Below are 17,321 nucleotides of genomic sequence, written 5' to 3' on the forward strand. Positions count from 1 at the left end.
CCAACAGTACTTCACAGTGTTGTTAATATACGCAAATTGCTTAGAAGAGTAGGCGCTCAACAGATGTCAGTTTAAACTACAATTTTAAATGTAGGAACTGTTGAAATATAAAGAATTATTTGCTTTTGCCTTGATGAATTTGCCCTAGGTTGCCATTTCAATATTTGGTCTTTTTATTTTTTTTTCCATTTTCCAGTTTACTACCATATACTGCCAAGCTTCCACATTTTTCTCCCTGTTATGGGTGTATATGTACTCCAGCCTCTTACCCCTCTCTCTGCACCCATGTCCTTTGCAAAAACAGTTCAGTTGACTACCTAGAAAATCTGAGTGAGGATTTGAGAGTGCTCTGAGCGAATTTCCAGCTCTGCTATGGTCCTTTTATTTATTCACCTTTTGTTTTTATTCTCTAAATCTTGGCTTATTGCAAGTATTTGAGCTTGCTCGGAATCTGCCTTATGTTTACATATGTGGAGTAGAATTTTATTATCATTTGAGGCTAAGGCTCAGATTATATGTTTATTGTCAAGAGTTTTGGCCAAGATATTTCCTAATCTAGGAGCTGTGTCCTATTTATGATCCTTCCTGGTGGAGACACTCAGACCACGTGATAGATTATTATGTCATGACAGGTTATGTTGAACCTTAAGATGGGGCTTATGGTGGACTCCTTGGTAGATTTTATTTAAATATCACTCTCTCTACTGAATGTTCAGCTGAATTCCCTGGTCATAGGGAAACTATTACATGATGAAGTACTTTATATTATTTGTAATATAGAACACACAAAAGGCTCTCATTATTAAAATGCTGTTAACTTTGAAGTCAAATTTCAGATGTCACTGGAGGATTTTGCCTTGCTGAGATGCTAATTCTGGTGGGTTTTAAAATAGCTTATATATAAAACTTTTAAAAATAAACTAGAGGATAGGAGTAATCCCTCAGTGAACTTAGGTATTATGAATTACAGTATGAGGATTTAAATAGGTTTCATTTATGTGCATGTTAGATTCTTAGATTTAGGTATTTCATAAAGAATTTTTCAGCTAAGCCCTATGATAAATGTTTTTATTGAATGTTGGCTCAATCATAAACAGTATTTTAAAATCTAGGTATTACTAAGGGGTTAATAAGAATGAATTCCAGTACTCTTTTTCAAAACAAGGATAGATTTTTTTTTTTACTTTTTATCTTCATATTCAGTTAGATGTATATTGCTGCTGCCTTTTTGTAAATATTCCATAATTCCATTAACATTCTGTTGATCTGTAAATTCATATAAGCTTGAAGTTTTAAAGGTGCAATTTCATACCCAATATTAATAGTGTTAAAACAAACACAACAAAGGAAATAAAACCCCCAAAATTTAACGTCTCCCAAAGGGAAACTGTGTTAAAATGTTGTCTTCTTATGAGTTAGCATATGTATGGGAAGTATGTTTTAAATGAAAATGTATGGGCTCTAGAAGAGTAGATAACTTTGTTTTACAATGAGCTGAAAGTTCAGAGAAATATCCATCATTCAGTTACCAGAATAATAAATCAAATCAAGGGGGCAAGGAAAGAGAAAAAAGGAAATAAAGGAAAACCAGGGGGTGAGTTAATAAAGAGCTATTGCTTGTGAACTAACTTCTTCCTGCAAAAATGATGGGAAAACAAGCAGACAGGCCAACAGAGAGAAAATTGCATCAGGCTTCAGTGTTTATGTTTTTGATGGAATTGTACAAATCATTTCCATCCCTTGTGGTGCTGTCATGCTCCATCACTTTAGTCCATTTTCACCTTGCAAAGAAATTCTGAATGGGACTCCCTGCTCTGGCAGCTAATTAATCTCTCACAAGCCTGCTCTTGCAGCCTGTCTGCCTGGAATGCCCCATACCTTAAACCAGTGACTCGTGAGCAGATTTCTTTCCCCCTTGAGCAGTTCTTTCTTCCTTTAAGCTATGTGAAGACCCAGCTTTTTCTTTTCATTTGAGAAACTATGTGAGCTATATCATGAAGAATTCCTCCCTCTATCCCACTACCATAAATGAGTATATTCTCAAACAACTGAATTGGGTTTTAGTGAACGCCTGAATATACATTGTTAATGTGCATGGTATTTTACCAATAATGGGAAATGCATGGACACACATTACTAGAACAATACAGTTTCTATGTATGTGTATTTATTAGATCTTCATTATGAGGGAACACATATAATCATATTTGTAATACTGTTGCATTTGCTTTAAAAAAAAACTACCAAACTTTGCAATAGGAGACTTTTAGTTTAATGACAGATTATATCTGTTAAAAAAAACTTTTAAGTTAAAAGCATAATCCTTTATAAATTGAAATGTGAACTTGAATTAAAAATAATAAATATCATATTCAGATGTTTTCTATTTAGTAAGTACAGTGTTCTAAAAAGTTACCACTAATAAACTACTTACAAAAAGTGATGCTTAATTTTGTCACAGGTATTTCAGTAACAGTTCATAGGTTAGAATATTAGTCATATTTTTATTTCTTGTTCATGCTGTTTCCAAATCACCTTTCTTTTTCTTTTAAGATTTTATTTATTTATTCATTAGAGACACAGAGACACACGCAGAGACACACGCAGAGGGAGAAACAGGCTCCCTGCAGGGAACCTGATATGGGACTCTATCCAAGGACCCCTGGATCAGCACACCTTGAGCTGAAAGCAGACGCTCAACCACTGAGCTATTCAGGTGTCCCTCATCTTTCTTTCTATGCAATCATCTGTGTTGGTTTTATTTCCTCTCACTTTTTAAAAAAATTAAATCTTTTGTGGATTTTTATTTTTTGTTTTCTTTCCTTTTTATTCCCTTTTAATTAAACATAAACGACTGATCAGTAGCTATGTAAAATACATGCCTTTAGAAATGAGAAGATGTAGGGCACCTGAGTGGCTCAGGGGTTGAGTATCTGCCTTTGGTTCAGGTTGTGATCCTGGGGTACTGGGATCAAGTCTTACATCAGGCTCCCCAGAGGGAGCCTACTTCTCCCTCTGCTATGTCTCTCCCTCTGCTATGTCTCTGCCTCTCTCTGTGTCTCTCGTGAATAAATAAGTACAATCTAAAAAAAAGAGAGACAATATGTACATATTAATAGACATATTTTAAATATTAAAGATTTTCTGTCCATCTATGAAGATGCATGTACTCTATTTATGCATTTATGGGACATATACTTGATGAGATAATAGAATCCTATAAATATTCATAATATTCATATATTTACAATGCCCTAAATATTAGGAAAGTGAAGATATAAAGAAAAAGTATTCTGGTGAGTTGTATTTGTTTTTAATTGTTCAGTTGAGGCAAAATATCCACCCAGTATTCAATTAAATGTGTTTTGACAAATGTATATACCTTTGAAACTAATGAAGTTATAAACCATTTCTGTGACCACAGAAATTTTCCCTGTGTCTTCATTTAATGAAAGCCTATTCCCTATAGCAAACACTGTTCTGGTTTTTATGACTATACATTATCTGTTCCTGAACTTCATATGAATGGAATTGTATAATACGTAAACTTATTTGTCTGTATTCTTTCATTCAATCTAGAAATTTAAAGTATATTGTCACAATAACCAATAGCTTATTATTTTTCATCATAACCTAATAAGTTAATACTGTACCGCTTCATCTAAAAGGTAAAAATCTTAAAACAATGTGATTCTGTGTTTATCCTTATCCTTGTGATATTGCTATAATGTATTTTATATCTACATACTTAATACACGCTCCAATACAATGTTGCTGTCTTTAATCAGTTGTCTTTAAAAAAAATTAGGGAAAAAAGGGTGTTCTATATTTACCTACATATTTATCACTTAAAATGATTTCATTCCTTTCTATATACAGATGTTTCCATCAGGTATGATTTCCATTCAGTCTGAATAACTTCTTTTCAGCATTTCTTGTAGAAAGATTTGCTTGTGTTGAATTTTCTTGGGCTTCATTTATCTAAAAATTTATTTTATCCTCATTATGGGAGGTATTTTTAACTAATTATTGCATTTTCAGCACTTATACATATTTTATCCTATTCTGTCTCTATTTTTCTGTTGAGAAGTAAGTTTCTATGTGTACCATTGTTTCCTGTGTTGTGTTTCTTTTATCCATAGCCACTTAAAGATTTTTGTTTTATATTTTGCTTGCAGTCAGACCATGATATGCTTAGGTACACTGTGTCTGTTGTTAATCATGCTTGGAATTAACTGAGCTTCTTGGATCTGTATATTGGTATTTTTCACCAAATTGGGGTATGTCAAAAACATTCTTTCTTCAAAAATACGATATCCTTCTTCTCTCTCTCCTCTCCAGCACCTGGAAACCCATTGTTCATACTTTAGACCATGTGTTATTTCCCTACTGATGACTGATCTATGACTTATGTTCTTTAAATATTTTTCTCTGTCCTTCTAATTAGATAATTTCTTTTGATCTGTATTCTGGCCCACCAATTCTTTTTTTCTGCAATATCTAATCTGCTATTTTGCTCACTCAATAATTTTTTATTTCACATATTATACTTACTAGTTCATCTATGTTCTTTTTTACACTTTACATTTATCTTCTGAGATTCTTTACTTACACACCCATTATAACTATGTTTTTTTATTCTTAAATATATTCATAATAGATGGTTGAGATCTTTGTCTTCTACTATCAACATTTGATTCATCTTAGAATCTGTTTCTATGACTGAGACTTTATTTTGATTATGGGTCACAGCTAATACCTCTTCACATATAGTAATTTTAAAAAATTATATGCTGGTTGCTGTTATTGGCAAATTATAGGGAGTCTATATTAGGTGGTCATTCTATAAAAGGTAGTGAGTTCTATCTTAGTGATTAGTTTAATTATTAGCAGATTATTTTTGCCCTTTCTGTCTTGGTTTTATCCTTTGGCAAGACAAGTTTTCTTTGGTTTTGAATTTAGTTCATGAAGATAACCTTTGCTTTTTTTGCTTTTATTGTGGTGTCTTTCTGGAGTCCCAGCTGAAAATGTGAAGTGCCCAGTGAGTTCTCTTCACTTTGGTTGGAATTTAAATAGTGTCTTCCAGCAGTACCTGCTTTCTGGTGTCATTGTTTGGCTTTCATCCACAAAGCAGGAAATCTATGCTAGGCTTATGGATTCTTACTATGTAGAATTGCAATGTATACCTTGACTAATAATTTCTAGTAAATCCCCATAAAATCTACTGCCATTCTAATGAGTTCCCTTTTTTTCAGGTACCCTACACTCCTAACAATACAATTTTATTGTTAGATAAAGGGATTACCATAGATGAGGCAAACTAAGGGGGGATAAGGAGGCAGAAACCTTTAGAGTTAATATAGAGCCTGTGACTCAAGGGGTTTTGTAACAAGGTATATCTATACTTTAAAGCACAAGAGTAAAGGAGAGATGAACTTCCAGGATGGAGCCAGTTACACACTTGGTGATGTCTTTGTGGAACACAACAAATCTGATTAGAAATTAGAGATAAGTCCAGCTTCACTCCTTATGCCATTTATATTTAGCAAGTAGCTATCACATTCAAATATACGTCATAATAAAAAGAGACCAACCCTAAACTTATGAGGGATTGCAAAAATGGAAGAATAAATTAAATAGACTAAATTCTACTAAGGGACATATAGTACATAAGGTATTGCCTAAGCAAAGTTATCAATAATTCATAGACAATACTCTAGGAACACTGGTAAGATGGTGGAAGAGTAGGAGTCCTCAACTCATCTGGTCCACAAACTTACCTAGATAACTTTCAAAACACCCTTAACAGCTACGAATATGACCTAAGATGTAAAGAGAGAACAGATGGAATGCTATAGAGAGAAAAGTTTCCTTTTCTAACAAGGGTGTATTCTACTTAAGTCGTGGTTGATATTTTTGAATCAGTTCACTCATACAGCCACTCTGCACTGGTTAAAATGACTAGAAGGAAGAATTCACCACAAAAAGAAAGAACCAGAAGCAATACTCTCTGCAGCAGAGTTACAGAATATGGATTCAAATACGATGTCAGAAATTCAATTCAGAAGTACAATGATAAAGTTACTGATGGCTCTGGAAAAAAGTGTAAAGGACTCTAGAGACATCATTACTGCAGAATTGAGGTTTAATCAGGCCAAAATTAATAATAGTTTAACTGAGATCTAATCCTGCTAGGGTTAATGAGGTGGAAGAGAGAGTGAGAGACATAGAAGACAAGTTGATGCAAAGGAAGGAAGCTGAGAAAAAAAAAAAAAACAATTAAGAACCCACCAGGAAAGACTTAGGGAAATAAATGGCAGCTTGGGAAGGAAGAATATACTTCTCATTGGGATTCCAGAAGAGACTGAGAGAGAGAGAGAGGACCACAAAGTATATTTGAACAAATCACAGCTGAGAACCTCCTTAATCTGGTGAAGGAAATAGGCATTCAGATCCAAGAGATAGAGAGGATCCCACCAAAATCAATGAAAATGATTCAACATCTCAACATTTAATAGTAAAACTTGCAAATTTCAAAGATAAAGAGAAAATTCGTAAAGCATCTTCAGACAAGAGATCCCTAACTAATACGGGGAGAAATATCAGATTAACAGCAGACCTCTCCAGAGAGACCTGCAGGTCAGAAAGGGCTGGCAGGATATATTCAGGGTCCTAAATGAGAAGAACATGCAGCCAAGAATACTTTATCCAGCAAGGATCTCTTTCAGAATAGAAGGAGAAATAAAGAGCTTCCAGGATAGACAGAAACTGAAAGAATATGTGATGACCAAACCAGCTCTGCAAGAAATATTAAGGGGACCCTGTAAAAGAAAGGCAGCCCAAAGAAACAATCCACAAAAACAGGGAGTGTATAGGTAATACGATGACACTAAATTCATATCTTTCAATAGTTACTCTGAACATGAATGGTCTAAACGATCCCATCAAAAGATGCAGGGTATAAGACTGGATAAAAAAGTAAGACCCACCTGTATGCTGTCTATAAGAGACTCATTTTAGACCTAAGGACACCTCCAGCCTGAAAATGAAGGGGTAGAGAACTACTTACCATTCAAATGGTCCTCAAAAGAAAGCTGGGGTAGCAATCCTCATACCAGGTAAATTAGAGTTTATACCAGAGACTGTAATAAGAGATGAAGAGGGACACTATATCATACTTAAAGGATCAATCCAACAAGAGGACCTAACAATCATGAATATTTATGCCTCTAATGTGGGAGCTGCCAAGTGTATCAATCAATTAATAACCAAGGTAAAGAGATACTTATATAATAATACACTAATAGTGGGTGACTCCAACACGGCACTCTCAGCAAATGACAGATATTCTCAGCAGAACATCACCAGATAAACAAGGGTTTTGAATGATACACTGAACCAAATAGATTTCACAGATATCTACAGAACATTCCATCCTAATGCAGCTGAATATACATTTTTCTCAAGTGCAAATGGAACTTTCTCCAGAATAGACCACATACACAAATCACAATCAGGGTCACAAATCAGATCTCAACTGATACCAAAAGATTGGGATTGTCCCCTGAATATTTTCAGACCATAATGCTTTGAAACTAGAACTCAATCACAAGAAGAAATGTGGAAGAAACTTCAACACATGGAGGTTAAAGAGCATCCTACTAAAAGATGAATGGGTCAACCAGAAAATTAGAGAAAAACTAAAAAGATTCATGGAAACTAATGAAAATGAAAATAAACTGCTCAAAATCTTTGGGATATAACAAAAGTGGTCCTAAGAGGGAAATACATCCCAATACAAGCCTCCCTCAAAAAAATGGAAAAAAACTCAAACAAGCTAACCTTGCACCTAAAGGAACTGGAGAAAGAACATCAAATAAAGTCTAAGCCAAGCAGAAGAGAGATAATAAAGATTAGGGCAGAACTCAATGAAATAAATACCAGAAGAACTGTAGAACAGATCAAAACCAGGAGCTGGTTCTTTGAAAGAATTAGTAAGATAGAGAAACTCCTAGCCAGCCTTATTAAAAAGAAAAAAGACTCAAATTAATAAAATCATGAACAGAAGAGAAAGGAACACAAACAATACCAAAGAAATACTAACGATTTTTGAAACATATTATGAACAACTATATGCCAACAAATTAGGCAATCTAGAAGAAATGGATGCATTTCTAGAAACTCACAAATTACCAAAACTGAAACAGGAAGAAATAGAAAACCTGAACAGGCCAATAACCAGCGAGGAAACTGAAGCAGGCATCAAAAACCTCCCAAGACACTAAAGTACAGGGCCAGATGGCTTCCCAGGGGAATTCTACCAAACGTTTAAAGAAGAAATAATACTTATTCTACTAAAGCTGTTCTGAAGGATAGAAAAGGAGAGAATACTTCCAAATTTGTTTTATGAGGCCAGCATTACCTTGATTCCAAAACCAGACAAAGACACCACCAAAAAGAACTATAGGCCAATATCTCTGATGAATATGGATGCAAAAATTCTCAACAAGATACTAGCCAATAGGATCCAAGAATACATTAAGAGGATTATTCACCATGACCAAGTGGGATATTTCCCCAGGAGCAAGGGTGGTTAAACACTTGTAAAGCAATAAAAAAGAGAAAAAAACAAGAACCATATGATCCTCTCAATAGATGCATAGACAGCACTTGACAAAATACAGCATCCATTTCTGATTAAAACTCTTCAAAGTGTAGGGATAGAGGGAACATTCCTCAATATTGTAAGAGCTATTCATGAAAAGCCCACAGCGAATATCATTCTCAATGGGCAAAAGGGCCTTTCCCCTAAGATCAGGAACATGACAGGGATATCCACTCTCACCACTGCTCTCCAACATAGTACTAGAAGTCCTAGCCTCAGCAGTCAGACAACAAAATGAAATAAAAGGCATTCAAATTGGCAAAGAAGAAGTCAAATTCTCCCTCTTTGCCAATGACATGATACTATACATAGAAAAACAACCAACCAACCAAACAAACAAACAAAAACAACAACAACAAAAAACCTCCACCCCAAGATTGCTAGAACTCATACAGCACTTTGGCAGTGTGGCAGGATACGAAATCAATGCACAGAAATCAGTGGTATTTCTATACACTAACAATGAGACTGAAGAAAGAGAAATTAAGGAATCAATCCCATTTACAATTGCATCCAAAAGCATAAGATACCTAGGAATAAACCTAACCAGAGAGGTAGAGGGTCTGTCCTCTAAAAACTACAGAACACTTTTGAAAGAAATTGAGGAAGACATAAAGAGATGGGAAAACATTCCATGATCATAGATTGGAAGAATAACTATTATGAAAATGTCAATGCTACCCAGGGCAATTTACACGTTCAGTGCCATACCTATCGAAATACTATGGATTTTCTTTACAGAGTTGGAACAAATCATCTTAAGATTTGTATGGAATCAGATAAGACACCGAATAGCCAGAGGAATATTGAAAAAGAAGACCAATGCCCAGGGCATCACAAGGCCGGTTTTCAAGCTGTATTCCAAAGCAGTCATCAAGACAGTATGGTAACAGCACAAAAACAGACACATAGATCAATGATGCAGAATAGAGAACCCAGAAATGGGCACTTAACTCTATGGTCAACTAACATTTGACAAAGCAGGAAAGAATATCCACTGGAAAAAGGACATTCTCTTCAATAAATTGTCCTGGGAAAATTGGACAGCCACATGCAGAAAAATGAAACTGGACCAATCTCTTACACCATACACAAAGATAAACTCAAAATAGTTGAAAGATCTAAATATTAGAGCAGAATCCATCAAAATCCTAGAGGAGAACACAGGAAACACCCTTTTTTTTTAACTTGGCCACAGTAACTTCTTGCAAGATACACTCTGAAAGCAAGGGAAACAAAAGCAAAAATGAACTATTGAAACTTAAGATAAAAAGCTTCTGCACAGCAAAAGAAACAGTCAATAAAACTAAAAGACAACCTACAGAATGGGAGAAGATATTTGCAAATGACATATCAGATAAAGGGCTAACATCCAAGATCTATAAAGAACTTATCAAACTCAACACCCAAGAAACAAAAAATCCAATCATGAAATGGGCAAAAGACATGAACAGACATTTCTCCAAAGAAGACATATGCATGGCCGACAAGCACATGAGAAAATGCCCCGCATCACTTGCCATCAGGGAAATCAAATCAAAACCACAATGAGATACCACCTCACACCAGTGAGAATGGGGAAAATTAACAAGACAGGAAACAGCAAATGTTGGAGAGGATGCAGAGAAAGGGGAACTCTCTTGCACTGTTGGTGGGAATGTGAACTGGTGCAGCCTCTATGGAAAACAGTGTGGAGGTTCCTCAAGAAGTTAAAAATAGAGTTACCCTACAACCCAGCAGTTGCACTACTGGTATTTACCCCAAAGATACTGATGTAGTGAAATGCTGGGACACCTGCACCCCAATGTTCACAGCAGCAACGTCAACGATAGCCAAACTGTGGAAGGAGCCTCAGTGTCCTTGGATAGATGAATGGATAAAGAGGATGTGATATATGTATACAATGGAATATTCCTCAGCCATCAGAAGAGATGAATACCCACCAATGCTTTGATGTGGATGGAACTGGAGGGTATTATCCTAAGTGAAATAAGTCAATTGGAAAAGGATAATCATCATAGAGTTTAAATCATATGTGGAATATAATAAATAATGAAAGGGATTATAAGGGAAAGGAGGGGGACTGAGTGGGAAAAATTAGAGAAGGAAACAAACGGAGAGAGACTCCTAACTCTAGGAAACAAAGGGTGGCAGAAGGGGAGGTAGGTGAGGAGGGTGGGATAACTGGATGTCAGGCACTGAGAAGGGCACTTGATGGGATGAGCACTGGGTGTTATACGTTGGCAAACTGAATTTAAATTTAAAAATGTAAAAAAAAATCATAGACAGTACTTTATATTTTCAAAAATTGCAGAAGTGCTATTTTAAAATGCATTTTCTATAATAAAACATCAAAAGTGCTAAAGCATTCCATTATGATTTTATAAGACAGTACATACATATGAAAAGTAAACTAAGAAATATTAGGAAGTAAATGAAGTAGAAAACATATATAAAAGCTTTTGATACTTCACACACACACAAATAAAAATAAACACAATTGAGACTATAAAGAACAGCTGTGCAAAATGAAAAAATAAAGATATAAGAATCATAGTCAAAATGTTAAATGTACAGGCAGAAAGAGACAAAATAAAAATAAAACATTGTTGGTGTTTCTAAAGAAGAAAAAAGTGGAATAAATGGAAGAGAAAAAACTAAAGATACAGTGAAAGCAAATCATTCATAGTTGGGCAGAGATGGGAAGAGAGATCAGGTTGTCCTCAGACTTTGCCCATGGTACAAAGAGTGGAATATTTCTTTACAAAAATTTGAGAACTGATGGTGTCAGGTATTATAGCCAGTCAAAATTCCTCTTGAAGTACCGAATGATCAAGAAAATGTAAAAAGTATGGGTGCAGAGGATTAATTTAAATATATATTAAATAAAAACTGGGAGGACGGGATGGGGGGCACTAAATAACTATGAGATTTGTGATGATTGACCAAATACATGTTAGGATTTTTGATGTTGTAATATTAACAATATGATTTCAAAGTTTTGGGACGTTGGTAAAAGAAAAGTGGGAGGAATTATACATTTGTTCATTTCCTTTTTAAATTGTACTTTTCTATAAGTGAAAAAATAAAAATTTTAATATTTTTGTCTTAATGTTAGGATGTCTTTTAGAGAATGATATCTCATAATAAATATTTACTTGATGGAGCAATGCCTTTAATTCTGCTTGTTTTGTTTTATGATTAAATTATATATTACTGTTATTTCACTTTTTTTTTTGAGAGAGAGAAAGAATATGAATGCAAGTAGAGGGAGTAGCAAAGAGAGAATCTTAAACAGGCATCATGTTCAGTGTGGAGCCCAACACAGTGTGACCCCAAGATCATGGCCTGCTCCAACATCAAGAGTCACATGGTTAACTGACTGAGCCACCCAGATGCCCCAATAATTTACCACCTTAATAAAATAAATTCATACTTCTTATTTTTTGTAAAACTCTGTCTCTCCTTAGAGCTATGGAGAACAATTACTGTTCTGGAACAATTACTCTAAGAGTTAAAGATGATTATTTCAACAACGTGGGCTTTGGAGTATAAACCTTTAAAAAATATTTTGTACTTATATTTTGGAAATCATTAGAAAATAGCAGATAAATTTTCTACAAAACAATAATTCCTTAAAAATAAAAAAGTAATTTATTCTGTATGTTTTAGCACTAATCTAAAAAAAAAACTATAATAAGTAAAATCCAAGCATATTTATTAGTATCCAAATATATTTTCTTAAAGCACCAGGTATTAAATATTTTAAGCTTGTGAACCACGTGGTCTCTCTTAAAACTATGCAACTCTGCTATTGTAGTGGGAAAGCAGCAATAGGTATGTGTAAACAAATTGGCATATTCTAATTAAACAGTATTTGCAAAAATAGGACCATAGACCATGGTTTGTTGACCTCTGATATATATTGACACATATCATCAACTTTAATAATCAAACTACTATCAAGATCTCTCAGAAATATTGAGATAAAGACAATTACAAAGTGGCCCTATTAATGAATTTTTTAATTTTATTTCCTTGTTCATGATATTAATATAATATTTAATCTTTATATAGAAAGTTTCAATCAAAGAGAGTGTCACTGAGTAACCCACATACATATTAACATACACATCATTCTTAGTATCTCTTCATTTTTTAAAAAATGCCAAAAATCAAGTAAGGAAGAACAAACTTTGCTCCAAACAGTTCTTAGATGCTGTACTGTTTGACTTCTTCCTTTCCCCTTTATATTTACAAACTTCAGCAATGAACCTTAGAATGTTGGAGCTGGATTGGCACTCTCTGTACATCAAATTAAGTAATCTCATTCTCATAGGAAAGATTGCTGTCACTGATTTAGTAACTTGACCATGGTCACTCTGCTAGTTCTTGTCAAAGTTGGGATTGGAACTCAGTCTCCTAGCTCCCATTGCAGAGGTTTTCCCACTACACCATACTAACCAAGTATGACATGGCTTAAGCCAGAGAGGAGACAGTTGTTCAGACCTTAACTAATTGGTTATCATATTGGAAATGTGCTTATATTGACTCCTGTGTTCTCATCATTATTAATTATCCTGCTTCTACTCTTTTCTATTTTAAAATAGGTTTGGAAAGTTCATTAAAAGCTATTAAGGATTACAAACAAGGAATAGTACTGTTCTGTATATATCCTGTTCATTAAAAAAAAAAATCCTTTGATAAATTGGCAAAAGACAAAACTGGAGTTTTCTTTCCTTCTCAGTTATTTCTAATAGTTTAGATCAGTGGTTCTCTAACTTCACCATGCATCCAAAATACCTGGAAAACTTTTAAACTACAGATTAATAAACCCCAACCTCAGAATTTCTGATTCAGCGGGTTTAGGATGAAGCCTAAACACTTATATTTCATTATTTTATTTTCTTAGTATATTCCTTTATTAGATGGGGACAATTATTATGTAGTCATTTCATGAGACAGAGTAAATGAACAGTAGAAAGATGGCTTTACCAAGTGACTTTATAAATTGAAGTTAACTTAAATTTAGTCAGTTTCATGCTGCTAATTCTATATAGTGCTTAGGATAGAAGATGACTATAGAATTTCCCTTTAAAATGTGGTTCATGTACATTTTTGCCATTTATAAAACTACTTCATGCCTCAAGTACTTAAATTATCTTCATTAGCATTGTGTAGAGTTAGAAGAAACATTTAGGTGCTAACTCCTAAAACATGAACTCTTCATTTCTCTCTATACAGTGAAAGATGCAGATGCACTTTGTATGGACATACAGATTCTGTGAACAGCATTGAGTTTTTTCCTTGCTCCAACACTCTTCTCACAGGTTCTGCAGATAAGTCCCTGTCTATATGGGATGCAAGAACAGTAAGCAAATTATCAACCTATTTCTAGGTTTTTAAGTCTAATCTTTCTTGGTCATTCTTTAGATACTGGATACAACTTATAAAATAATTGTGCAAGGGCATGGAGGGTAAAAGAATGGTGGTAAGTTTCTACTTACAAGATCTTGCTTATACACTTTTATCCACCCTGCCTCCTAAATTTAAGAGTCATAAAAATAATGCAATTACTTCATAAGGCATTAATTCAGCAATTACTTATTGACGTAGAAACTCTGCTAGTATAGGGAATATGCAAGGGGAACACATAGCACTTCTCCTTAAGGGTCTTGTAGCAAAGAGAAACAGACTATCTTAATGCAGTGAGGTATGTTAAATATATAAGGTACAGGAGGAAAGCAAGAACTATTATCTGCCTGAAAGACCATGGATGGATTCCAAGAGGAGTCTGTGCTTGAGCTTAGATGTGGACGATAAATAGGATATATCAGGTAGTCTTGAGAAGGGTGGATTCTGGGAACCAGCAGTGCATGTACAAAGCAGTAGGAATGTGAGACTGCAATAGCATATTGCAGGAATAATGAAATATATGAACAGAGCTTATGGAGGAAAAAAGATATGGCAGGCAAGAGTATACAAATAGGCAAGGACAAGATTGTAAAGTATCTGATTCAGGTTTTATAGTGTTTCAGAGGGAATCTATTAGAATGTGAAGGAATCAGGGTAACATAATAAAATTTGCCTTTTTTAAAGACTAATATAATATGGTAGTTGAATAAGGGAGTCAGTTTTATTGAGGAAGCTGGTACAATAGGCTATGAGTGGATGGGAATTTGAACTGGGAGATTGTGAAAAAAAATAGAGGAGAATATATTAAATACAGGAGTTTTAACTCTCAGACTTTGTTCTTTTTAAAAGTATTTTATTTATTTGAGAGAGAAAGAGAGAGAGAATACAAGCTGGGAGGTAAGGCAGAGGGAGAAGGAAAAGGAGACTCCTCACTGAGCAGGGAGCCTGACCAGTGTGTGTGTGTGTGTGTGTGTGTGTGTGTGTGTATTGGGGGGGGGGGCACAGAGCTTAATCCTAGCACCCCAAGATCATGACCCGAGCTGAAGTCAGACACTTAACCAAGTGAACCACCCAGGCTCCCCAACTCTCAGAATTTGAAGAGTGACTGGAGGTAGAGATTATGGGTTATTGTATATAAGGTAACTAGCTGTGTCAGTTTGTCCAAGACTGAGGAATCTCCTGGGTTATGGGATTTTCAGTGTTGAAACTAGATAGTCCTAGGTCACTGTTGCTTTAACAGAAAAATAGATGTAAAGAAATGTAGACAGAAGATAGCAACTGCATTTTTTAAACACTTTGGATGTGAAGATGAAAAGGAGAAAAGACTGTAGCTCTGGAATCAAAAACAAAGGATCCTCCTCTGTTCAGACAGCAAACAACATGCTTATTTGTGTAAAGAAGGAGTAAGGGGAGAGAAAGGGATTGAAGATGGAGGAAAGAGAGAAGAGAGCACAGAGGTTTATTGAGCACAGCTTTTAGTAATTTGAGAAATGCCAAGATATGCAAAACAGAATCTCCTTTCTTAGCAACATTTAATGAGGATAACAAAGAAAACAAGGACTCCAGGAGACTATACAAAAAAGAAGAAATATCCATAGTTTCTGATTCCTGGGTCACTGAAGAAATACAACTTAAAATTTATCCCCTTTATCTTCCCATATAAGACACATGACTAACATCAATAAAGGAATATGATGCTGAACATACAGAGGGTGGGAGTAGCAATCCGATTCAATTTGGTAGGCCCTATTTAGTCCTCTGAGACAAATCAATTTGGGATGAATAGAGAACAAGAAGTCCTCAGGTTCACACATTACAGAAAAAAAAAAAGCTACAAATGCCTTAGACATCAACTTCACATGTTGCAAAAATTTAGACTTCTGCTGAAGCAGAAGTCAAAAGGCACTGAGGGAAAAGAGTGTCAGACATGACTTAAGAATAAAATCAGAATGATTTGTTGTTGAGTACGTAGGTCCTGCAACCTCCTCTTTGCTTTAGAATAGCTTAGACTCTGATGCAGCAGAGTTCACTCCTGCTAATGGAGCATCAATGGAAAAGCAAGATTTTCAAATGCATTTAGCCTAAATACTTAGATGTGAAGTGCATATAAAAGCAATTGGTAAAGGAAAACCCACAGAGAAAATATTAATTTAGCAGTGACCTAAATTTTATGTTCATTTTCTCTTGATTTTAGGGGTTCACCCCCCCCACTGGCCGAAAGTGCCATAACTGAGTATTCTCAGAAAACATGTCTCTTACTTTCTCTCATATGAAAAACTGAAGCACTAATGCTTGGAAGTAAAACTGTTCTTATTAAGAGAAGTTGCCTTGACATATCTGCCTTAAATGCACAGAGTTGTGTACTGATGGTGACCTTCCTACCTGATGTTGCAAGCCCTTCTTGTATTGTTATTCCCCGTGCTATCTCTGAGAGCAGAAAAAAGAAATTCAGCACAGCACAGGGCCTTTAGTATACAGCAGCATAGTACTGACTTAGATGTATGAGCACAGAAAGGTTGTGAGTCCCAAAAGTATCTCTTTAATCCATATGAATATATATCTTAAATTGGTTTAATGGCAAATTAAAATTTATATTACTCTGCATGCTAGCTTTAAATTAATTAATACTAGAGGGCTTCTGGGTGGCTCAGTTGTTTAACATAGCAAGCCTCATCAGGGAGTCTGCAGGTCCCCTGCCACAGCAGATATGGACCTTGCAGGTATCTTGCAACAGGATCCTAATTCCCCTACTCTACTGCAGACTTAACCCCTCCATCTCTGTAGCAGGAGTTTTCTAAAGCAGCTCCAGATCTCCTCCCATAATAGACCTGCACAAACCTGCTAACACCACATGCCCTATCCCTGTACTCTCTAGTGGACCTGCCCCCTCCAAAGGTCCTTGGCCAAAGCCCATCCAAACTGTTGTCACAAGTCAGGCAGTGTGCAAGTAGCCCTGAAGGGATCAGAACCACTCCAAAGTGACTCTTATCCCAGGGAGAACACACCACACACACAAGTCCAACTGTGGCCCCAGCAGTGGTCTTCAGGAAGACATCTGGTTTAAGTGTAGGCCCTACCCACCAACAAAAGCATCTGACTCTTGATTTCAGCTCCAGTCATGACCTCAGAGCCCTAAGATTGAGCCCTGCATCAGGCTCTGTGCTCAATGGGAAGACTGCAGCAGATTCTCTCTCCCTCCCTCTGCTCCTACCCCTGTTTGTGTGTTCATGCACACACACAC

At 35.5% G+C, this 17,321-nt stretch overlaps 1 protein-coding gene across 4 annotated transcripts in view; it reads left to right on the top strand.

The window, feature by feature from the left end:
* SPAG16 (sperm associated antigen 16) overlaps window positions 1-17,321 on the top strand; it is a 938,011-nt gene that overhangs the window by 565,782 nt on the left and 354,908 nt on the right. For all 4 annotated transcript variants that reach the window (XM_041737393.1, XM_041737392.1, XM_041737389.1 and 1 more), the window contains one exon: window positions 13,910-14,036. In XM_041737393.1, the coding sequence (XP_041593327.1) occupies window positions 13,910-14,036 (127 nt within the window). The remainder of the gene's footprint in view (window positions 1-13,909; window positions 14,037-17,321) is intronic.

Source organism: Vulpes lagopus, chromosome 22, assembly GCF_018345385.1.
Source record: "Vulpes lagopus strain Blue_001 chromosome 22, ASM1834538v1, whole genome shotgun sequence".
Taxonomy (NCBI): domain Eukaryota; kingdom Metazoa; phylum Chordata; class Mammalia; order Carnivora; family Canidae; genus Vulpes; species Vulpes lagopus.